At 39.7% G+C, this 26,645-nt stretch overlaps 1 protein-coding gene across 2 annotated transcripts in view; it reads left to right on the top strand.

The window, feature by feature from the left end:
• Positions 1-26,645, top strand: part of TSPAN9 (tetraspanin 9) — a 283,711-nt gene that overhangs the window by 163,558 nt on the left and 93,508 nt on the right. Inside the window, exon 5 of one of the 2 annotated variants that reach the window (XM_075210193.1) lies at positions 1,449-1,528. In XM_075210193.1, coding sequence (XP_075066294.1) covers positions 1,466-1,528 — 63 coding nt within the window. In that variant the 5' untranslated portion in view covers positions 1,449-1,465. Of the gene's footprint in view, positions 1-731; positions 1,529-26,645 lie in introns of those variants that run through there. The other variant, XM_075210192.1, reaches the window with a different exon arrangement.

Below are 26,645 nucleotides of genomic sequence, written 5' to 3'. Positions count from 1 at the left end.
AGATAGGTTAGTCAAAATAAATATATGCTTATTTTTCCACAAGAAAATGCTAAAATAGCAATTTGCAAATCATATTATCTAATGAGGAATATGAGTTTACAAAGAAAGTGTCATTTTTTAATAATAATGTTTTGTTTAGAAAGCCAACCCATGTGATGTCACCTGCCACGGTGAGTTCCACGCCATAGGGTTGGCAATGGTTAAGGCACAGCATGGTAATTTTTGTTGTTGTATAGTGGCGTTTATTGATTTTACTTTTGAAAGTTTTCCCTTGCACAGATATGACTATGCAAATGATTTCATGCCGTTGTAAAAGCGTGCTAAATTCTGCATACCCAGGTGAAAATTTAAGCCTGCCCCCGTCTCAATGAATGCAAAGTATAAAAGTCAAAGAGAAAAACCCACAGTTCAAATATCTGTGTCATAGCAGCTGCTAAATATTCATGCAGAGGTTCTTTTATCCCTCTATATATTATTTTGAAGTGATTTAATTTACTCCCCGCTCTCCTCCTCTGCAGCCCCCTGACATTTAATGGATTCTCTTTTGTGCACTTGTATAGTCAAAGTTAAAAGAATAAGCCTTTTAAAGATATTATGTCATGTGGGCTTGTCCCCTAGCAAGTCCGAGTCCTCTCCATTGGCTGGTTGTGAAGCAGAGGGGGAGGGGCTTGACAGAGTAAACTCTATTACTTGGAGAGCTTGCTCAGGGATTCATGTGGGATTGCCCAATAGTGCAGCTACTGATGCTGTAGGATATAGACCAGCACTGCACTAACAGAGATTCAATAGCAGATACTAACACAGCAGGACTGAGTAGCTCCCTGGGAGAGTTCTCAGCCTTTGGGAAGTCTTGTCAAAAGGTTTTTTTTTTAATTGAAATATTGTCACATTAGCAGTTTTTTTACGGTTGCTTTATTATTTATGCCTTTTTATTTATTTATTTATTAATTTATTTCATTTTGGATGGGAAAGATGGATCTTAAAAGTATGAAAGACTGATGGAATCATTTTAGAGCTTCACAGAAACTAAAAGATACATCTCATTACCAGGAGGTGGGCAGCCCCCCCCCCTCCTCTTTCCCCATCCCATTGAGGGTCTCTTGATTAGGACAGTGACAGCCGGCTAGTAGATATTTCACTGTGTGCTGGATTTAATGCTGAGACATGCGAAACAATAGCTCTGGTAACGGTGAAGGGAAAGACTATGGAAAAGTCGAGTAGCGAGGACTCTTCTATACACCGGAGTCCGTCTGTGGACAGCAGGGACTCAGCTAAACCTTCTACCTCAAGCAGGGAATTTGGTAGAGGATTCACAGCCGGGGCTTTCTATGGGAATGCTGGATCCCGTACACAGAGCCAAGCTGGCGTAAAGAGGGACAAGTACACTGCACCCAAAGGAGGGAAATATGTTGTCTTTTACCTGGATCTATCATTTGTTTTTCTTCTAGAATTTAAGAAGTGCAACATGGCGAGAGGCTGTCTGTGTTGTTTGAAATACATGATGTTCCTCTTTAACTTAATATTTTGGGTAAGTGCAACACTTTTTTCTTTTTCTTCTAAACGATTTTCTAATTTTCTTGTTTTTGCATTTATGTTGTTTTGCATGTTTTATGTTTTTTTGTTTTTTTTTTATCATGTTTTATGCTGCTATTGAACCTGTGACTGCTGAGTTGAGCTTGAGAGCCTTTGCAGATCTGTTCAGCAGCCATAGGGTTAAGCTTTTGGAGCAGGAGGCTGTGGAGATGCCTCTGGCACTCAGAGCGTTAAACCCGAAACCTGAGTCAGAGAAGTGTTTTCATCAATCTTAAGAGTATGCAGATAGCACATTTCATTTTCATATCAATGCGATATCTGCCCGTCTCTCTGTGTGTTTTGATTTATTCATTATGTTAACCCATGTTTTATATTGCAATGTATGACAAAAGAAATCGCCAGTGGACCACATTTTTCTGAAAGGTTTTATTGTAAATTGGTCCACTTTATAAGATGTCATGTAATACATTCTAAAACCACAATTAAATATACTATACTCCGATGCCAGCAGTGTAGTTATGTGCATAGACCTTTATCCATAGAATTTAATGGGCATACCTAGGTTTTTTTACAACTTCTGTGATTAAAGTGATGTAAATTAAACACTTATTGAATTTTTAATAAAGTATAACTTTTATAGTTGCTGTTAACAAGGTCGCCTCTTAGAGTAGCTGTAATTCATAGTATCTCCAGCACAGAGATCCAAGTTATTTCAAGGATATTGTACCAAGTGACACTTCATATAGGTTTATGTATAAATAATTACACCCTGGATGAGAATTGTGAGTATCTATCAGACAACTTCCCTATAGCAGCCGCTTCTATTGAACTAAGTTTAGACTACAACACCCATGCTCTCTAGTTGTGTTTTTCAAACATTAATGAACGTCGAAAACCACAATAAACATGGAACAAATAAGAGTGAATGATAAGTTCGCACCGTCGCATTCTAAAACTTGAAAGTTGCATTTTAGAATGCGCCTATTTGTTGTAGAATAGATTGTAATGGTATAAAAGCAAATTGGAAAATGCGTTAAACGCATAACTGTAACACCTTCGTTTTCATGTGTTTGTATTCATTTTTGCCAGTGCATATATGTGTGAATAAGCCCTGAAAGCAGGGAAAGAAAGGGGACATGCAATGGGAGAGCACATGCACCAGAGACAATGTTTAGCTTTTTACAGGGGGGGGAATATGCCTTTGTAGCAGTATTAGAGAGGGAGACTGTATCCAGCACAATCAGCATCCCCAACCACCCCATATGTACCGGGCGAGAACACGGCTGTGTGATTGGCACAGTCCCATCTTTTATGATAAATGGGGACTGCATGCCCCAGCTGCTCAATGTGCCGGTGTAAAGAGCCGGTCTACTTTGTGACACGAGGAAGGATAGCCTGTCCTGGCTGCAGAGTGACATGTGCACAGAAAGGGTTACATCTGGTCCCCCTCCTCAATTCCCCCCCTCCCCTCCTCAAAGGCAAGAAGGCAGGTCTCCTATTTAAAACCAGCAGCTCAGTGCAGCAACCCAAGCCATGCTCACAGCTCGCACTAATCAGAGAGAGATAAATGTGCTCATGCCGCATTATTAGTTAGTGAAAAGCCCCTATGTGGCACTTTAACGCATCGATTAAGCTAGCTCTTTCCGCCGCGCTCCCTCTGCACAGGCAGTAATGCATTCTATCATCATAGCATTTTTATTATTGCGGCCAAAAAATAAAACTGCAAAGCAATAGCAGGTTCATAGGACTGGTCAATTTTTACCATCAATTGCTATATGTCCTGTTCTGTCAAAATCTTCCCTACGGCTTTGTATGTGTTTTTTATTTATTTTATTATCTATTCCTTCGGGGGTGAGGGGAATGGTAGAGGGTATTCCCATGAGATGTATTCTAGTTGTTTTAACTTTTTCAGCAATATTTTTTTCATACTTAAGCAACATTCCTGGTTAAGGTAGAAATAAAATCACTGTACCCACTGCTCCACTTCCCAGAGCCCCAGGGGCTGGTTAATGCAGCAGTTTCTCCCAGGGCCAGTGCGAAAGCCGCGGCCGTGTGATCCTGCGAAGGGGGAGGGGGTGTGTCGGCTTGGACCAATGAAAACACAGCCATTTAAAGTGGTGAATGGATAATATTTGTGGGCGCTATGCTACAGAAACAGGGAAAAGTGTTTTCAGGGTGCAGTTACCGGGGCTACGGTAAGGGGAGCGGTGGTTAGGGTGATTTTGTTTTCCCACCATACCAGGAATGGGGCTTTAATTTACCTTCTTGATATTTTACATTGTCAGCAATGAGTTTTCTGTGTTATATTTTTTGTTTCATTTTATCTATTGTAAATTATCGCTAATTTTCACTACCTGTGCTATAGGTGTTTATAACTTACAATACACATGATGCTGTAATATAAGCAATCTTAACATTTTGGCAATTTTGACTGTGGAATTGGTATTCTGTTCCTGGGGTATATTACTAGCATGTTTGTGATTGCCGAGTACCATCTGGTGTTGCTGCTTACAGAGATTAGAGATTTAAAAAGTCTGAGCTGAGTTAGTATGGCTTTTAATTATGATGGTGGGATTGTGATCTATAACAAATGAAGCATATATACTGGATAAGCACAGATTGTATCTCTGGGCCAGTGTGCCTGGACACTGACCATAGGGAGTGTGTCACATGATGATGTAGACACAGCTGAGGTTCTGTAGAACCCATCTTCAAGTATAAGGTTCTGATGCTAGAACACTTCATGTTCTCTCCTGATTGGCTGCTTGATTCCATGGCTGCCAATTATACATGCTAATCAATATTAAACTTCAAATACAATATTTTTTGGACTTTTCCAGCAGAGATCATGGGTTTCTGGGACAAGATGTGCAAAGTGAGGATGTTCTTTGCTAAATGCAGATTAGGTGCATTAGTGTGGGTTGCACCATGCAGACTAGTTACTTTAGTCAAAGTTGAACCATGCAGACTATGGACCTCATTTAGAGTCGGACGCAAGGTCTGTTTTAGGCGCATCTAAACAAACAACAGTACCACGCATGTGCAGAACGCACCAAACCCGCCTGCATCTTGGACGCAATTAACACTTGCGACAGCTTGAGACTCACTACGAGAGAATAGGAGGAACACGGATTTGTGAAGGCCTGACCATGTAAATACATCCTAGTCGCAGTGAGGCGCAGACGCAACACACGTCAAAACAGGGCTAAAGCTGTGCGGCAGGGATTAGGTGGCGCAAGCGTTAGCTAGCTGCAGGAACTGCTCTCAGCTCGATAGGGTATTAAGAGTGGGACGCAAATGGGGTTGCTTGCCACTCGTAATACCTTACCAAGCTGCGGCACACTCCCACTCCTACACTTCTTAAACAGACTTTGCGTCTGACTCTAAATGAGGTCATGCAGACTATGGACCTCATTTATAGTCGGACGCAAAGTCTGTTTTAGGCGCAAATGTCCAAGATGCAGGCAGATATGGTGCTTTCTGCACATGCATGATAGTGTTTTTTGCTGGATGTGCCTAAAACGGACTTTGCGTCCACCTCTAAATGAGGTCCAATGTGCATTAGTGTGGGTTGCACCATGCAGACTAGTTACTTTAGTCCGGGTTGAACCATGCAGACTAGTTACTTTAGTCCGGGTTGAACCATGCAGACTAGGTGCTTTAGTCCAGGTTGAACCATGCAGACTAGGTGCTTTAGTCCAGGTTGAACCATGCAGACTAGGTGCTTTAGTCCAAGTTGAACCATGTGGGCTAGGTGCTTTAGTCCAGGTTGAACCATGTGGGCTAGGTGCTTTAGTCCAAGTTGAACCATGTGGGCTAGGTGCTTTAGTCCAAGTTGAACCATGTGGACTAGGTGCATTAGTCTGGGTTGAACCATGCAGACTAGGTGCTTTAGTCCAGGTTGAACCATGCAGACTAGGTGCTTTAGTCCAAGTTGAACCATGTGGACTAGGTGCATTAGTCCGGGTTGAAACATGCAGACTAGGTGCTTTAGTCCGGGTTGAACCATGTGGACTAGGTGCTTTAGTCCAGGTTGAACCATGCAGACTAGGTGCATTAGTCCAGGTTGAACTATGCAGACTAGGTGCTTTAGTCCAAGTTGAACCATGTGGACTAGGTGCTTTAGTCCAAGTTGAACCATGCAGACTAGGTGCATTAGTCCGGGTTGAACCATGTGGACTAGGTGCTTTAGTCCAGGTTGAACCATGCAGACTAGGTGCTTTAGTCCAAGTTGAACCATGTGGGCTAGGTGCTTTAGTCCAAGTTGAACCATGTGGACTAGGTGCATTAGTCTGGGTTGAACCATGCAGACTAGGTGCATTAGTCCGGGTTGAACCATGTGGACTAGGTGCTTTAGTCCAGGTTGAACCATGCAGACTAGGTGCATTAGTCCAGGTTGAACTATGCAGACTAGGTGCTTTAGTCCAAGTTGAACCATGTGGACTAGGTGCTTTAGTCCAAGTTGAACCATGCAGACTAGGTGCATTAGTCCGGGTTGAACCATGTGGACTAGGTGCTTTAGTCCAGGTTGAACCATGCAGACTAGGTGCTTAAGTCCAGGTTGAACCATGCAGACTAGGTGCATTAGTCCGGGTTGAACTATGCAGACTAGGTGCTTTAATGTAAGTTGAACCATGTAGAGTAGATACCTAGTTTTGCAAGCTCTTAAAATTTTTTTTTTTTTGCTGAGCGAAATTATGATATAAAGGCGTGGAGTGTGCACATTTTTAGGTACATTACATGCTTTATGGAACAGTGCGCAGCAAGTTGCACTCCATAAAACCACTGACGATCGAGTTTCGTCCCTGTGCTTACAGTTGGATATAAATTGCACCATGCATCCGCAGATGGCTCACCAGTGTGGAATCAAAGTGCTTGGCACATCCATATTTTTTTTTATGGTTCCGTTTAACCGAATATCACTGGACTGCAAACTGGGCAAGGCAAATCACGATTGACTGACTGGAGCAGCAATTTGTGGCATTCATTGTGATTCACAAACTTTAGGTCTGAATTTGGGCAAATTGGATTAAATAGAATTATTGGGGATTCGTACGTCTTTAGTAATCACTGACTTTAGTTCTGAAGTCCAGAGAATGCAACGACAGCATTTGCTGGCAGCTTGTTGACGTCACTACAGGTATATGTATGTATAGTGAGAGACAGGTCAGCAGAACCATGTGACGATGATGTAGGCACCAACATCACATATTGCTGCAGTGTGGTTGCACATTTTCCTGTAATGTAAGAAATAATGGGACATGGCAAGATTTATTGTCAGAGTCCTGGGACTGCTAATAAACTGGGATGAACCAGAGAATACCCATACAGTTTGTACATCAGTCCTGTACTTGATACAGCGCTGCAGTAGCCAGTGTCTAAGATCTGCCCCTTTTATTAAAAACGGTTGTAAGGTTAGCGATAAGAGGGGTGTGTGTTTTATAAAGCTCAATATCGCTACAATTAAAGGTCTTAAAGAATGACTGAAATTGGTTCATCTTGGTCAGTGCTGTTATTAAATGGATTAAAGGGAAATTACCATCCTCCCTCCGACTAGCTGTCCGGCAGGATGAAGTATTGCTCTAGGTGTGACAGATGGCTCTGACCTTTCAGTCAGGTCAGCTTATCATCCTGAACCGACTTAGTACTATGTCAGGAAACCACAAAGAGATGCTATATGCACTGCTGCCTGGTAGGTAGAGATGGGGGGGACCGGTCTCCCAGGGGGGAACAACTGAAACGTGGGGAAGGGGAGAGACATTTGCTGTTTTAAAGGTAAATATTCACTTTAATATATAATTTATTTACTGCAATCCTATAGCTGCATTGATGAAATAACGTTTTAGGGCTAGATTTACTAAGCTGCGGGTTTGAAAAAGTGGGGATGTTGCCTATAGCAACCAATCAGATTCTAGCTGTCATTTTGTAAAAGGTACTAAATAAATGAAAGCTAGAATCTGATTGGTTGCTATAGGCAACATCCCCACTTTTTCAAACCTGCAGCTTAGTAAATCTAGCCCTTAGTCTAAGTTCGTATAATTTGAGACACTGAACTGCACACAGAAGTTGATCATTCTCAGTATATTCATTTATGATAGATATTTGAACATTTGCACCCACTTCCCTCTGCCCTAGCAGTGGCATATATAATATTTTATAGTAACTACGGTTTTGATTTATTGCTGTAATTGCAGGCTCACTCTTCTTTAATTAACTATTCCTTCTTCATGAATGCTATTTTGCAGCAGAGACATAAATCATCATTTTCTAATTATATTTTGCCTAATGAATCACCCCATTGACGTAAATGTGAGTGATATGGCTTCTGTGGACAGCTGTGGTTGCAACATGTGACCCTCAAAGCGGTCACATGTGGCCCCCTTAATCAGTAATAATTTCCCTTTTTATCCTTAATGATTCTGATTAGTCACAAAGTCTGTGTAACAGGATAGTTAGTGATTGGATGGTGATGTCACAGACTATATATCAGGATAGTTAGTGATTGGATGGTGATGTCACAGACTATATAGTAGGATAGTTAGTGATTGGATGGTGATGTCACAGACTATATAGTAGGATAGTTAGTGATTGGATGGTGATGTCACAGACTATATGGCAGGATAGTTAGTGATTGGATGGTGATGTCACAGACTATATGGCAGGATAGTTAGTGATTGGATGGTGATGTCACAGACTATATATCAGGATAGTTAGTGATTGGATGGTGATGTCACAGACTATATATCAGGATAGTTAGTGATTGGATGGTGATGTCACAGACTATATATCAGGATAGTTAGTGATTGGATGGTGATGTCACAGACTATATAGTAGGATAGTTAGTGATTGGATGGTGATGTCACAGACTATATATCAGGATAGTTAGTGATTGGATGGTGATGTCACAGACTATATAGTAGGATAGTTAGTGATTGGATGGTGATGTCACAGACTATATGGCAGGATAGTTAGTGATTGGATGGTGATGTCAGACTATATATTAGGATAGTTAGTGATTGGATGGTGATATTACAGACTATATATCAGGATAGTTAGTAATTGGATGGTGATGTCACAGACTATATTGCAGGATAGTTAGTGATTGGATGGTGATATTACAGACTATATAGCAGGATAGTTAGTGATTGGATGGTGATGTCACAGACTATATGGCAGGATAGTTAGTGATTGGATGGTGATATTACAGACTATATAGCAGGATAATTAGTGATTGGATGGTGATGTCACAGACTATATAGCAGGATAGTTAGTGATTGGATGGTGATATTACAGACTATATATCAGGATAGTTAGTGATTGGATGGTGATGTCACAGACTATATAGCAGGATAGTTAGTGATTGGATGGTGATATTACAGACTATATAGCAGGATAGCTAGTGATTGGATGGTGATGTCACAGACTATATAGCAGGATAGTTAGTGATTGGATGGTGATGTCACAGACTATATAGCAGGATAGCTAGTGATTGGATGTCACAGGATAAGGACAGTGCGGTCACACAGACTATATAGTGACAGTACAGTATTAGAAGCTGCATAAATTTGCTAAATATGTTATGATAGTTGAAGGAAGCTACAAACTATTATGAGTGTCTATATTTTAAATATCCCCTCGTATTTGTCTACATTTGACCCCCATATCTCATTTACGTGAAGACAACACAACACAGTGTAAACACAGGAGCCAAAGACACAATCTTCCTTGATACGTTTCACAGTAGCTGACAAACTGTCTGCAGCCTCTGTGTATACCAGACATAGGAGATGACAGTCATTCAAGGAGTACACTTGTACTGTGCATTATGCTCTTGTCTAGATTTATACCCTCTCCCATATAAGCACAAACAGTACATTATCTGGGAGATATGTGAGCAGGAAGGTGAAAAGTTTGTAGCATGTAATAAGCGCAGGTTGTCAGCTACCACGTTTCCTTGCTTCAGTCAATGGCACAGAACACTTTCTTGTTATGTTTATGAACAATGCTTAATATAACACTTATAGGTAAGTATCTGTTCATTTTTAATTTTCTATCCTGTGCAAGGTTTTTCTACTGCAGACGTGTAAGTAATTCCTAACACTGTAAAAACAAAAGCATCCAAATGGGTGTAGTTACATTTCATAACCTGCGGAGGTGCTGTATGCTATTACTTCTAGCCAGTGACCATAGCTCTCCATCCATCACTTGTTGCAAGAAGTTGTTGCAACCTATCATGTTGGAAAATAAGCGGCTTGAAATGATCACTAAGCTTGATCTTAGATATGTTATGGTGTTATATTGATGCTTTTTTGCTACTAATTTTCGTGTGACCTTGTTTACATTTATGAGCAGTAAAAAAAAATCATTGCGTAAGCAAATTAAACCTGCCAAATTGGATGCGATGCTTAGATATCAAAAGATATCACTTTACGATGACCTGGCACCTTTGAAATAATTCTTTACATAGAGCCTCTGAATAAAAGTGTATCTAGAGTCCTTCCAGGCACAACACAGCATAAAACTACAACGCATGCTTTGTGCAAAGGCTGGGACTCAGTGGGAGAGTCGGCCCACCTATTGCTGTATATCTGCTCTATGGTGGATTCGCTCCTTCAGCTTCCCTGACTAGTAAGTACCCAACAGATATGGGAGAGGAGAAGGCAGCTTCCTGGGAGTGGGGATGGGGGAATATGCGGACTGAGCCTGTGCATTTACATATAAGGTGTAGGGAAGCACGGTGGCTCAGTGGTTAGCAGTTCTGCCTCACAGCACTGGGGTCATGAGTTAAATTCCCGACCATGGCCTTATCTGTGTGGAGTTTGTATGTTCTCCCCGTGTTTGTGTAAGTTTTCCCCGGGAGCTCCAGTTTCCTCCCACACTCCAAAAACATACTAGTAGGTTAATTGGCTGCTAACAAATTGACCCCAGTCTCTCTCTATGCCTGCGGTGTGTATATGTTAGGGAATTTAGACTGTAAGCTCCAATGGGGCAGGGACTGATGTGAGTGAGTTCTCTGTACAGCGCTGCGGAATTAGTGGCGCTATATAAATAGATGATGATGTTAATGGTCGTGTTTTCGTAGATCATGGGTATTGTTGGGTAGATCCAGGAACAGGGCTTATTTTGTCATAATTTTTAATGTTCAGATGTTGGAATATATTCTTTAATGCCAGTCCTTTTCATGGTAAGAAATCTGAAATCTTGAGTGATGTTTTTCAGCACACAGCTCAGCCAAAAACATCAACACAGCTGCTTTGCTGCAAACGGGTTAAAATAAGTAATGGCCTCTGTTGGCCACCACTTATTCCCTGCTGCAAGATTGTCAAGATGTCCCAGCGACTCACTGTAGAGTTGAGTGGTGGCCATATTACCGCTGGACGTTCTATCCAGTAAATTTTGGACAGACCGGCTACCCCGACTGTGCAATCTTCTCAATATCTAATTTCTTCCTCCACGCTCAAGTAACTACATAAAGATATTGAAACCCACCTAATAAAATGTATGCTCTGCAGGTGGTACACAACGCTCTGCATGACCTGACCTCAGGCAGTCTTGTCACGTCAGATGTGGTTGAAACATGTCTTATCGGTCCTTTATAAAGGTCTTTGTCAGTGGCTGTTGAGAAATGAAGATCTTTGGGCACCCGAAGGGTTAAGAGAAGACTGGTATGCCCAATAAGTAGATTGACTTATCAATTCATTGCTTCGTGGTTTTATTGCTTTCTCCAGCTTGTCTGGGAGGAGCTGACAGTACTGATGTGTGTGGACGGGTGTCTCTACCTCCGTAACGACATTGATGACAGCCAGTGGTGCACTCTGCATAAGTGTCATGAGCTAATATGCAATGAGCAGGGAGATTAGAGGAAACTGTGTTATGAAATTGGACGTTGATGAAATGAAGTACATAGAGAAAAAGGGATCACAGTGAAAATCAGCAATTGTATGTAAAAAGTCCCAAACTAAAGTTCATTTAGAATTGGTAAATGTAGATTGTGAGCTGTGGAGCTTACAATCTATAATAGCTACCACATGATCACCCTAGGGTTAATTTTTTACAAAAGCCAATTAACCCACAGTATGTCTTTGGAGGGAGAGAGGGAGTAAACCGGAGCACCCGGAGGAGAGAGAATACAAACCACACGGATCTGGTGCTGATCAGAATCGAGCCCATGTGCAGCAGTACTAACCATTGTGCCACCATGTACTGGGTTTTTTTTTCTTCCGTTTTCCTTATAAACTGGAGGTTAAAAGTGCAGTGGTTTATTATAGACAATGGAGGTAATTTTCCACAATGTAAGTTTACCTTCACTTTTATAAAGTCCCCCCTGGAGAAAATACGACAGAAGGGGATGTGAAAGCGGTGAGGTAATCACTCCTGTTTCCAGACATCATTCTGTAAGATGCTGAAGGACAAACTCAAGACATTTCCCAGAGTTTCAAGTGGACGAGTGAGGATTCTCTACAGAATGTCCTGTGACAGTTGGCACTCAGCCTAACAAGTACAGATTGGACAGCTGCTGGTGTAGCGGATAGAGTGAAATTGGCCATTAATCAGCCTTCCTCTCTTCCCACCATATAAGTTTCCTACCCCTCATCCAGTTAATGCCTCATTCTCTCTCACAGTGAAGGAAAGGAATCCTATTGTTGAGTGAAGCCAGGCTCATTGTCCCCCTGGGTGGCTGCGGTGTGCAGCCATGTCCTGTGGGCCATCGCTGACCATTAACCGTTTGCAACCACCCGCCAGTCTTACACATATAGATCTCTGAATTTACCGTGTGAGATACAATCTAGAATATATTTTAAAGTGTATACTCTGTACAAGTGTCATTAAAAGGTTTCATTTTAATATGCTGTGCGCGTTTCCTGACCGCCACATTTTCTAACCATTGTCGTAGGGTAAAGAACTCCTCTTATCCAACCCCCCCCAGCAGTCTAGATCACCCTTGTTGAAGGTTATTAGTGTAGTCATATCAGCTCCTGCAGGGCCCAGGGACAGACATGTCATTGTACGTAGGACCGGGAGAGTGTTTGGCACCCAAGGCAAATTCCGAAACCCCCTTAATCATCATACCACATTGCCAAGAGACCGCCATGTAGCAGTCACTATGCTCGTCCTGAAAGGAGTCTGACAAGGTATAGAAATGCAGGTAATTTGTCCTATTCATTAGTGGTTCCGCTCATCTACGGAATTTTGTTCCCAAATTCAGCCGCCTCTTAAGCCTAGTCCTCATCCCAGCCCTTCATCCAAGTGTCCCTTAATCTGGCTGCATATTGATCAATGAAAATTACAGAGGATAAAAAATGAGGTGTATATAGGTCAGCAAGTTTAACCCTTATTTGACAACAGCTGTCCTATCCAGTTTAACTAGACAGTCATCTGTTTTAATTTTTTGTACTCTGCAAATTTGAGGCCTCCTAGTGAACTGCTAGTTCTCTGACAGTGACATGTCTGTATGTTATAATGCAGGATGACACGCAGAACAGCTTTGCTCAATCCAGTCAGTGGTCCTAACACTATATAGAAGTACCATATTCCAGCTTAAGTCAATCTCTTGCGTTGAGTATATAAACTGCCGTGTTGGCAACATCAGTTTATGCTACCAAGACCTAGTTTTCTCCTCTGTTCACAATTCCCGTGTTCAATAATCTCAGAAAGTAATTTATAATGTGATGGAAAGTTATTGGCTTTCAGCATAGACAGAATATGATCAAAATGATCACTGCAGATTGGTAGTGAGAACAGTATCTGATCATACGTATTACCGGGCGTGTATTACCGGGCGTGTATTACCGGGCATGTATTACCGGGTATGTATGGCCAGGTATGTATTATCGGGTATGTATTACCTGTAATGTATTACCGGGTATGTATTACCGGGTATGTATTACCCATTTATCACATCAAAAGGTACAAACAGATGCTGCCTATATGGTGTTATCTTTATGTGTTTTCTGTGGGGCATTATATTCAGTTTAAATACTATGGGCTGAATGAAATACAGTACATACATGTTCTATGCAGTTCATACATTAACATTGAATAACTCTAGAGCTATTATATGTCAGATTGTTGGCTCTTCCATTGTAACATAAAAGGTGTTTTTGATACAAATAGAAGTAATTCATCAAACCTGCCGTATTATTGTGCAAAGAACAACAGCTTGAGATTCATCACAGGAGAAATTCCCATTGGTTACAATGACGTTTTCCATCTTGTGTGATAGATCTGTTGTTCTCTGGGTTTATTAAAGACAATACATTGTACTGCTCCAGGTATAGGTTTTATTATAGCTCAGGCACGTCCGTCGCTGAGTGTCAGTCTCCTTGGAATATTGTTATCATTGATCTTGTCGGATTATGTATGTTTGTTGGGCCTACCAGTGAATTTAAATTCTATTTTAAGTGTATATCTTTTTTTTTTATTTCCAGACATTTTAAGTAATGACCTCATCTCAAAGATGTGTTATTTCGCTATAAAAAATATTTACTTAGTTTATCAATGTCGTGGTCGTTCACATTTATATGTTTATCAAAACATATAAGCGCTGCTTATTATCCTGAAAGGTTGTACAGCTGCATATTTACGTGAACTGCGCTAAAGAGGACTCGTCATGTACAGCTCAGAGCCTACATTAACATTCAGCGGTACATGCCTCAGGATTCAGTGACTTGAGCTTCAGTGATGTCACTAATTCCTAGCGAATTGATAGGCTGATTTGGTTCAGTGCACAAAGGAGCGGACAGTCAGACTGAAGGAGGGGGCGGGTCTCTGTTATTTCAATTTATTTTATTTTTTGAAGGGGTGGGTAGATTTAACAACTTTCACATCCCTTACATCAACGAACATAAACATATGTATTAATGTGGTGTTGATAATACATTTATGTATTCTAATCTAAGCATTTATGATTGTCTTTCTATTTATCAATGTCTAAACCCACCACACTCCCCGCTACCATGGCTCGGATAACATCCGACACACCCACGGCCACTAGACCATTCCCCCCAACTGTTTTATTGTAAGAAGACATAGGGCTAGATTTACTAAGCTGCGGGTTTGAAAAAGTGGGGATGTTGCCTATAGCAACCAATCAGATTCTAGTTTTCATTTGTTTAGTACCTTCTACAAAATGATAGCTAGAATCTGATTGGTTGCCATAGGCAACATCCCCACTTTTTCAAACCCGCAGCTTAGTAAATCTAGCCCATAGGCATAGTATGGGAAAGAATGGAGGTCTGGTTAGCGCTGCCTTGTATAGAGAGTGAACATAGGCTGCCTGGGGTACTAGGGGTGATAAGGGAAGTTCCAGCCCTTAAGGTAGGTTGATAGGGTAGAGGGTGTCCCCTTGGCGAACAGGGTGAGATAAATCAGTTATATATATATTAAACCTTTTTATTGCTTGATTATCAAAGGTCATGCATGTATAATACACAGTCAAAAATAGGTTGCAACCTTGATTAGGATACACAGATGGATAAATACCATATACAAGTGCACATTATTCAAACATAGATAGGTTATCCATACAATAAAACAAACATGGCTCATAAACTATTATTATTATTATTATTATTATTATTATTATTATTATTATTATTATAAACCCACAAAAATCAATTTATTGTCTGTATATGTTACAACAGATAAATAAATACAGAGGATGCTGAGTAAGTATACAGAGTCCAATGAATAAGTATCTCGGATAATGGCATGTCTTTTTTTTTTTTTTTTAAACTCTTTATTTAAAGAGGAAACAACAGGAAAAGATACAATCAACACAATTGACATAAAAATATTAATATTCTAGATGCCTCCTCAATGTTTTATATTTTTATAACGGTAGGGAGGGGGGAGGAAAAAGAAAGGGTGGGGGGTAGGAAGGCACATTTTGATAACAATATAGCTAATAAATAAATGAACAGGCAAACTTGGAAGATTGCTAGAAAAAGCTTAGCCACACACTTGTATATACAACCGAAAAGAAAAGTAGGATATAAACCTTTCTCACCAGCAGCACACCATATCCAGCCTGGGGGGTCCAGAGGCGGCCCAAGAGCTATATTCCATCTGCTGGAGAAGGAGCCGTGTTGGATAGGCAGCTACGGCTTTCTAGTAAATACCACGGAGCCCACACCCTATCGAAATGATGTGGTTTATCATGAAGGTAGCACGTTATACTCTCCATGCTTGCGACGTGTCTTATGTAGGACCGTAGCCCCTGCATAGAGGGAGCCCTAGGGTCTTTCCAGTGCTTTGCTATTAGGGATTTGGCAGCTGCCAAGATATGAGATATAAGCTTATTTGAAGGCCCACTCTCATCAGGTATGGGGCGAGAAAGAAGGAATGACCAGGGGTCCTTACTTATCTGTTGTTCTGACACAGAGTTTATGAGTGTAAGAACCATGTCCCATGGCATGTCTTTTGACTATACAGTAGTCAATCTCTGAGCAAATAGCTAGATATTGTCCCAAGATAGGATTAAATCCGCTCTAGAGTTCCCAGAGTGTTGTCTTATTTCCAAGTCAAATATGCAATCTGGGTTATTTTGATCACAGAGCCAAAGTCCCGTTAATCATTATATTGTGACAGAGGCGTTTCTCCTAATACAAAAAGAATAGGAGTCCAATCTGAAGTAAGTGGTGCCGGGGTACTTTAGACAACAGACTTACTCTAAAAGGGCTGATGCGGTGCTCCGTCCTCCCGAAGACTGTCCCCTCTCGTGTAGTGCAGTAAGATCCTTGTGTTCTATTATGGGAAAGAGTTGAAAATAATGGATCTCTGGTTGGCTTGTCTTTTGAGGTGGTAACACTGTTGTAAAAGCTAGTTGAAGTGGTGCAACAAAAATATTATTATACAAACCCCTCTTGATATCTATATTAGGCAAATACAAAGGAAACTGACAAACATAGTTAGTATGTCTTCATCTATTATTAGTACAGTATAACTAACATCCTTTATTAATGTCTGCTTAAAAAATGTTTTCCACTTTCAAATGACATTTATTAATTGACTTATACACACCCTCCTGCGACATGTGTTAGATACATTGCTCTTTCCTTCTACCATCCGCCTATGTGCCGTCGTTGTAGCCATAGATCTATCGTCAGTCAGTTTATTTTTCTCCTTCTTGGAAAATGACACAAAGCTGCAACGGAGGTCTACACACTGCCTGATAAAATACATACCTGGCTTAAAAGCAAAGGAAGAACATAGGGGAACAAAAAGCAATATATTTAGTAAAAGTTGCAAGAGGGTATGCACTGTACAAGGGGATATGTTTAAGTTACTTAAGAATCAAATACAAGCAATGTGTATTTCATCCACAGATCTTCCTTTTTCAAATGTGATAAGAATGAGTAACTGTACCATTAGCCAAAAGGTTGTGCTGTTCACCGAATCATATCGTGTTCTTTAATCTTGTAATTTACAAACTGTAATCTATCTTCCAAAGCTCTTCATCTGCTTTTCATAACCGTCCGGCCTATCTGTTATACAATCCCATTTATAATGTCACCTGTGTTTATTGAATAGATTACAAAAGTTATGACTACATCTCACTCCGCGTATATTAACGCTTTCACCGTTTGTCATATTCAGAGTTTTGAAATCTACTATAGAAGCCCATCTGGACTCTGTAAGGGGTAGTCATACCCAGAGGCAGATCCAGAATGCCCGGGGCCCTGTACTTTAGACTTGACCTCCCTACTACAACCACACTGGATTATCCATCATTCGAGTTTTCCAATCTCAAATTCATTCTGACATATGAGATTCAATATTCACATGTATAGTCCTGTTCATTGTGTTTTGATATTAACTATTTATGTACCTACATAAATAGCTAGAGTCATCTAGTTTTCCTTATATATTATTTATCTTTATCATAGTCACATACTTTTCTACTCTCCCGGAATGTACAGATTTCGGATAGTTCTCCAGGATCCTCGGGAGAGCAGTCCCGGATCCTAGTGAATAGGGCGAGACGAGGGCCGTAATGACCAGTTTGCAATGAATCGCGTCACATTGGCTCCGGCCGCCATGGGGTGATGACACGATGGCCACTTGATAGAGTTTCATGGCTGCCTGATCATCAAATTCACAATATGCCTGTTAAAAAGCATCCTATATGTCTCTGTAAACCCACGTACTGTGCGTAGTCTAGGTCAGACCTAACAGGGAAACGGTGACTCAATAGTTGGAGAACCGTAGTTTGCCTAAGCTCATTGCCAAGGACCAGTCTCAAATCCATAGAGAGGTACTGATAAACCCAATTAGCATTAGTGCAGTTCAGAATGCTGCCTCTGCTGTATCCTGTCTGAGGGGCAGCTGCAGTACCCTACACCGCCAACAGGAAGTTGTCAGCCTATAGGTGTGGGGATATTGGACCACGCAGTCACCTGCTCTATTTTGCGGCCAACTAATTGGTCATGTAGTGGGCAGGGAGGGGGGGCGGCTTCAGTAAATGGGCATGAGTCCGGTTAAATTCCCACTTTTCTTTTATGTTGCATTTTTTCACCCAATAAAATTAATTCCTGCCTAAAGGAATGGTGCCCCCAGTGGCCGGAATATATATTGAACTGTTGTTTTTTATGTACCAGTTAGTCTCCTTCCTAATGTAAATGTATTAATGCACCTTAAATACTGCTGCAGTGCTGATGTGTTCAGGTTCAGCAACCCAGCTCCTCACATAGTCTTCTAGCCTTGGATCCCTTCCAGCCAGTTACGTCTTTATTCAGGTGAAGCAGAGCGGCTGATGTTTAGAACACTCTTACATAATGCAAATCTTTTTGTTTTCAGACCTATCGCTTTGTAGTAATATAAAACTCCTAGAACAATAGTCTTCGGCATATACAGTTACCCAAGTTTATTCGCCAGGCATGCCATTTTTATTTCAGCTAACTCTATATTAACAATAGTAATGGCCTTCAAAGAAGTTGTTTAATTTCCGCTTCTCATTAGGATGCATTTATTTTCGGTATTATTATTTAATTCTCTGATGCTAATTGTAAAAGCACACTGAGGCAGGATCACCGGAAAACATATCCGCTCCTGGATTAGTCCCTGAAAGCTTTCGTTAGAATTATAATCGGCGGCACAGTGGTGAATTCATTCTCCCGGGTTCCGTACGTTTTTCCACAGTATCTCCGGTTTCCTTGGTCAAACAAACATGTAAAAACATACTGATAGCTTAATTTGCTTGTTTCTGTATTGTCCCTCATGTCTGTATGTGAGTTTCTGTGCCTGCGGTAGGGTAATTAGATTGTAAGCTCCACTGGGACAGAGACTGACGTGTTTGATTAAAATTACCTGGTTTTAACAAGCTCTGCAGAATGTTTATGCAATAAACATATTCTGTATTCTATAATAAAGTTATGTTCTTGTAGAAACAGTGAATTACATTTATACCATGGAAAATATGACTTCCAAAATGTCTAGTTACATAACCTAATTATTGTATTAATAATAATCTTCCCATCATTCATTTGTTCTGAATATCTGTGGAGTCTGAATAGAACCAGACTATGTTTCATGTCCTCATCAGTACGCCTCAATAGGGACCTGTAAAATAAATGTGAAAGGAGGTAACATTTGAATGTCATACGGTAGATTACCTTAAGGACTCTTCACTCACTCCCTTACCTCTGTCCTGCGCAGTGTAATCAGGCTTCAAGTGACATAGAAAGTAATGTTCAGAGCGACGTACTGTCAGTACTCGTGTTACTTTTATCAGACGCCTGAAGGACCTTGAACACTGCTAGTGCTATTTTTGGTCTGTCATGCGGTTGATAGACGTACCATGAGTATTGACGATACTGTCTTTTATAGGTATCTTTGAACATTATTTTTAGTTCCGTTCAAGTTTTGCTCACCGTTCCGTTTAGGAAGAAGCATTCTGCACACTGATCTCAAATGACCCAGAAACTGTTTTATAATCCAATATATAGATACCAAAACCTTTTTCCCATAATGATATCTTATCTTGTGCTCTTTGTAAAAAAAAAAAAATCTATTTAACACTGGAACACGACTAATGCTGGCCATTCACTCTGCCATACTGCAGTGGATATTGGGCAACCGGGCCAATAATGATGTCATCAGAATCGATGGGATCATTTTTAGGCCTGTTTGTAAGTGATGCAATCATTATCGGCCTGCAGTAATTTTTTTGTCATCAGCAATACAACCAGGGAGTTTTTACCTATAAAGACATTGCCGTTTTAAATCCGCAATGCAAAGTCGCTGAATATCGCATACATTTACCCCCAGATCTCATTTAATTCATCTCAACTAAACCAGATCTGCGGGTAAATGTATCAAGCAGAGAGTTTTCCGGCGGGTTTGAAAAGTGGAGATGTTGCCTATAGCAACCAGTCAGATTCTAGATATCATTTTGTAGAATGTACTAAATAAATGAGCTAGAATCTGATTGGTTATTGAAACCCGCCGGAAAACTCTCAGCTTGATACATTTACCCCCTGGTCACCTATGTGTGTAATCGAATGTAATCCTGCCAACCCTTCCAGACTGGCATGATCCGATTTCCTTCACCCCCCACACCAATGTTTATGTTCACATGTCCACTTGGCTTTTTAAACTGGTCACGGCAATCTATATCACTCAATTCGTGTCCATTAAAATCAGAACCATATAGAGGAACGGAGGTGTGACAGAGCACTACTGAGGGTGAAGGCGTGATGGTGGGGGAAGGGTTAACGTATCTGCGTCTGTTAACGCCGTCTGTACGTCTCTTACTTATTCTTCAGCACCATCCTGAGGATGACTCGTTGTCTTCTGCCTTTACCATGGGAATACGTCAAATTAAAAGCTTAGTACATTTTTCTTTCATGTTATTCTTTCGACTTCAGAGACTCAATTTTCATGCCTGTAAAATATATATACAAATGTAGGTGTATATTTATGTTTATAGTATATTTACTGTTCCATCCTCAAAATCATGTAACTTTATTAGAGGGCAATTTTCAAAGATTACAGCTATTACCGTACATTACGAGTAATTTTCTCCAATTATCAATAGCTCCTGCCATTCTGAAGGAATGACACGCAGTATATAATTCTGTGCATGGTGTTTTTGCATGAACATTGACGTTACAATGACAAGCTTCACAATTAAAGGATAAAATAATCTTGGCACGTTTCAATCAAATGTTAAACACTTTTGATGTATCTGATTTATTTGCACTTTTTAATTTCTTGAATAAATTATTCCCTTAACATTACTCCTCTAAAAATCTAATGTAATGTCATTAACTCTTCATTCACTATAAATACTTTGGGGTATATTTACTAAACTGCGGGTTTGAAAAAGTGGAGATGTTGCCTATAGCAACCAATCAGATTCTAGCTGTCATTCTGTAGAATGCACTAAATAAATGACAGCTAGAATCTGATTGGTTGCTATAGGCAACATCTCCACTTTTTCAAACCCGCAGTTTAGTAAATCTAGCCCTTTGTCTTGAAGGGACCTTTTGTATTTAAAAATTATCCTTACAATGTCTGTCAAATACAGACAGTGGAGGCAGCCATTTTGTGGACTGAACTAATATGCCTATGACTGACAACACAGCTACGAATTCACTAGACAGAAGTTATGAGGTATTTTTATGACCGGTTTTCATAAGCCGCTCAGACAGTATCACGCATGACGCTCTTAGAGGCAGCGGCAAACTGTCCTTGGAATCTATGTAACACGGTTACAAGCGACAACATGGTTCTCTGCGATCAGACAGCCGACAACTTTCACTCAGATGTCACATGATCACAACGCTGTGAGCAAAGACTCCAGTTGTGGCAATGGCTAAATCAAGAACATGATAATTATTTCCATTATACTGCAAAAATCTCTGTAATACAGAATACTGACAAATCCTGATGTTTGCGCCTCCTGTTAAATCTAGTTCGGCGAAAGATACCAGGCCGTAATCTCCTGGGATGACATTATTCACAAAATCAACCTTGGCTAGATCCCAGCAGTGTCATTTCCTCCATGATTATAAGATAAGGGTGATAATTAGTTGTCCCTCCCACTATCTAGTATCTACAGTGATATAATTACAGGAGCAAATGCAAAATAAAAAAAACTCTGTTTCCTTTACTGCTCCTCAGTGAATGCTGCCTAAATGCCCTTAGGAATCCATCTGTCCCCTATATGTAAAAAGCCTTAAATATGATAGAATCTTTGTAATGAGCTGCTATGCTCACTGACCCGGTATAATACAGGTACACTCAATGCTTGCACTGTGCAGAGGAATAAGCATTGTAATTTAGAATTATAATCCATAATATATGGAGCATTGCCCCCTTACATTGTGAATTACCAGGATATTAGAAGCTATCACCAAGCTCTGTCTCCATGCCGAGGCAGCCAAGTCAGGTAAATCAAGCTGACTTATAATGTACAGCAGGAGGTGCGTTTGTAATGCATGTTTAACTAATGAACGCTGAAATGATCATCTCGGAGCTCCCTGTCTGTACAGATATTATTTACAGACGTCTGTACATATATTAACATCGTTTGTATATTACACATGCACAGCCAGCAGTGCTCTGTTTGCAGATAGCCGTTCTTCTAGACTGATTCTGTCAGCTGCTTCCTTGGCAATACATTTGCCTAATGCTTTTACATTACACCAGTACAGATTCCAGAGAAGCTCTAATTTGGCTCTGCGCATGTTTGTCATCCACACGATTTAGCTATGTGAGCTGTAAGTGGCTGACATAAGCCTCTAGGGACAGGTTACAATGGGTGAGCGGGTCCCTGCTTCAGCAGTTCTTGGGATCCCCCCCCCTTTCTTATTGGTATATTGCGTTATGTGTTTGACCCAATCCTTAGTGACAGCTTGTCGAGCTGATTAATGCAGACTCCGGAGAATAGCTATCTGCTGTCTGATTGATTCCCGGTGCCAACGCAATCCTTTCCTACGTTTCCCATAGTGCGAACGATAAACAAATGATTTAATGACTACCCAAAATCCATTTGTTTGAGCCGCTGATCTGAGATGACACAAGAAATATCCAAAAGTTAAGGATTAATATTCTTTAGTATCAGCAATATCTGGTTTTATTTTTCTGGAACAGACTTATCAGCAGTCAGTGCACAGGTTTCGGTCCAGACATGGCTTATGCTCAGATTGAAAACTTACTAGTAAACTATTTACTTCAATATAAATATCTTGTAATATAGCATCAAAAAAGCAAGATAGTCATATTACAACTAGAATTTCCAAGTATATAAATGTCTGTAAGAGAAGCTTATAGCAGTGCAAATCTGCACCTGGAACGCTCTTTTGCAACATCACGTGTGTGCTGCGACGTTTTTACGGGGACGCTCATGGATTTAAGGGCAGAGATAGTGGTTTCTGCAGGTGTTAAAGATTGCACAGTTAGTTGGGAGTAACGTTGTACCAAATATATCATCATCATCATCACCATTTATTTATATAGCACCACTGATTCCGCAGCGCTGTACAGAGAACTCATTCACATCAGTCCCTGCCCCATTGGAGCTTACTGTCTAAATTCCCTAACATACACACAGACAGACAGACAGAGAAACTAGGGTCAATTTTGTTAGCAGCCAATTAACCTATCAGTATGTTTTTGGAGTGTGGGAGGAAACCGGAGCACCCGGAGGAAACCCACGCAAACAAGGGGAGAACATACAAGTGATAAGGCCATGGTTAGGAATTGAACTCATGACCCCAGCTCTGTGAGGCAGAAGTGCTAACCACTGAGCCACTGTGCTGCGTTGTACCGAATATATGTAATCATTAATTTCAGTCCCTGCCCCATTGGAGCTTACAGTCTAAATTCACCAACAGACACACACACAGGCTGGGGTCTATTTTGTCATAAGCCAGTTAGCCTACCAGTTTTTAGACTATGGTCGGGAATCGAACTCATGGCCCCAGCACTGTGAGTCTGCAATATTAACCACTGTGCCACCGTGCTGCACCTGTGAAAATCATATTAGCAGGTGTCTGTGTTTCTTTTCTCGTTGCAAGAGGACTCGTCATTTCTTGGCACGCTTCGATTCATGTAATAAGAACCTTCAAATTAGAAATGAGCAGAATGGATTTTTCGCCTCATTCCGCATTTGGCTGATGAATTGCGCACATCTCTCTGGAAGAATGTTGTCGTAAGTGTTTTCCACGCGTTTCTCCTTTTTTTTTGTTCCGCTTGGAATTCAGAGAGAAGAATAAATTGTTTTTCCTGTTCTTTTTATAAAGTATAAAGTATAAATTTTGAAAAATGCATATTTACAAATCTGATGTGGAGCGGTCGGTCATAAAGACAAAGTAAAAGTGGATCTTGAAGATTGTACCGTTGTGTCTTCGCACCTCTACAAAATGGCAAGTTTCCAATCCAAAATTTTATTTGAGTGGCATTTCACAGAAAATGTATTTCTCTTTATTTCAAACACTCAAAAGTGACATACGAAATAAAGACACTCCTGGGGGTCAATGTATTAATGTGCGATTCTAGCAAGTTGCCGATATTCAGCGATTTTGCCAGGCAAATTTAAAACGGCAATGTGTTTAAAGGCAAATCTTGACTTTAGATACATTGCCGTTTTAAATTTGTCCGGCCAATTGAGTTTTCCAATGGAACAGTCCGTTCCACTCTGGTGATACAACCTTTGACATTTTTGCTTCTCCTTTTCAAATAATTTATTTTCTATAAATACATCTGGATCCATTCTGCTGTGTGGTGTGTTGGGGTAGAACAATGGAACACTTTGGTGCAAAATTACACAGGCTAAATGTGCAAAATTTCATAGTGGAACGGGGAGAATATTTTGCAAAACAGCTTTAAAAATGTCTCTACCTACAGTCAAGCCCCCATTTTCACATCCTCTCATTTTCCGTTTACCCAGATTTTCCACTTATTCTCCTCAGACTCCTACTTCTCTGCTGCTTCTCTGTGTATCCATTTCTCTGATTTTCCATATATTTTCCCACATCCTAAACCACAAAATTTCCCCATTATTTGTACTGTCCTATCACTGTTCGATAGATTTTATTTGCCGTGCAATACTGCAAACAGTCAGTGGTATAGCAATAGCACTGACAACCGCACTAGAAGCTCTGGGGGCCATAATGTGGCCCCAATATGCTGTGAATGTTCAGAGATGCTGGCTTCTCTTCTATCTGTCCCTGTAGCAGTCATAGTAGGTGTTCTGAATTGGCAGTACTGTGCAGTGTACTCCTGTATGAGTGTGTGTGTGTGTATGTATATATATATATATATATATATATATATATATATATATATATATATATGTATATATATATGTATATATGTATATATATATATATATATATGTATATATGTATATATATGTATATATATATGTATATATATATATATATATGTATATATGTATATATATGTATATATATATATATATATATATATATATATATATGTATGTATATATATATGTGTATATATATATGTGTATATATATGTGTGTGTGTGTATATAGATAGACATATAGATAGAGATATATACAGATAGATAGAGATATATATATATACAGATAGATAGATAGAGATATATACAGATATATACAGATAGATAGAGATATATATATATATATATATATATATATATATATATATATATATATATATACAGATAGATAGATAGATAGAGATATATATATATACAGATAGATAGATAGAGATATATACAGATAGATAGAGATATATACAGATAGATAGATAGATAGATAGATAGATAGAGATATATACAGATAGATAGAGATATATACAGATAGATAGATAGAGATATATACAGAGATAGATAGATAGATAGATAGATAGATAGAGAGATATACAGATAGATAGAGATATATACAGATAGATAGAGATATATACAGATAGATAGATAGAGATATATACAGATAGATAGAGATATATACAGAGATAGATAGATAGAGATATATACAGAGATAGATAGATATAGATAGATAGAGATATATACAGATAGATAGATAGAGATATATACAGATAGATAGATAGATATATATACAGATAGATAGATAGCTAGAGATATATACAGATAGATAGATAGAGATATATACTGAGATAGATAGATAGATAGAGATATAGATAGATAGATAGAGATATATGCAGATAGATAGAGATATATACAGATAGATAGAGATATATACATATATATATTTTGTGGAATGACATATCTGATTTTGACAATTTTGCTATTTAAGGTTGGCCTTTTCAGTGTTAAATTTTCATTTATTCCATCCAGCAAAAAAAATAAAAAATAAAAGAATGTCTTCCGTGGTGGTAGAATAGGTAATTTAGTTGTATTGTGTGTGTCAATCATAAAGGTTCTAGTGACAAAAGTGTCTGCAAAAGTTCTGTCAGGTAATGATCAGATTTAGTATGGAAATTGCCTTCCCGAGCTTACTATGCCATCTTAGAACATTCTAATGCAGGTAAATCGCATGCAATTTGTGAAACCAGAGTCAAGATTCGGAGAGATGTAACTTAACGAATGTGCACCCGCGGACAGTGGAATATTTAAAACAAGATGTTGTTGCATAATTTGCAGTGAAGATCAGATAGTGACATCTCAGAGAGGACCTGTTTCCTGTTGGCGTGGGTGAGACTTTATGAGACTGAGCATGAACATTCCATTACCATAAATACTTTGTTATTTCATGTTAATACTGCTTTCAATATAATATCTTTTTCTGACAGTAATTTTAAGATTTTTAAGGGAGTGGGAGCTATAACATCCTGAATAAAGACCTCTGCAAGTTCCACATTTCACAAAACAAGAAGCAATTTGTATTTTAAGTCTTGCCTGAAAGGAAACTTTTTACTTTGGGTGAGGTGGGGACAGCAAAGGCCTTTCACGAGTTCCTTGTACCAATCAATGTAAGATATTGCAACTAGTTATATACAATTAGTTTTGCTTAACATCTAGTCCATCCACTTTCCATGAAAAAAATAATCAATTGGTCATGATGCTCTACAGAGATTTTGAAAGAGCAGACTGATGTGGGTGGTACACAATTAAATGTGTCACTTGTTCAGCTCACCCACATTCTTCAGGCAGCCGGT

This window comes from Mixophyes fleayi, chromosome 4 (assembly GCF_038048845.1).
Source record: "Mixophyes fleayi isolate aMixFle1 chromosome 4, aMixFle1.hap1, whole genome shotgun sequence".
NCBI classification, from domain to species: domain Eukaryota; kingdom Metazoa; phylum Chordata; class Amphibia; order Anura; family Limnodynastidae; genus Mixophyes; species Mixophyes fleayi.
Note: the sequence above shows the minus strand (reverse complement) of the source record. Positions and strands in the feature narration are given on the sequence as shown.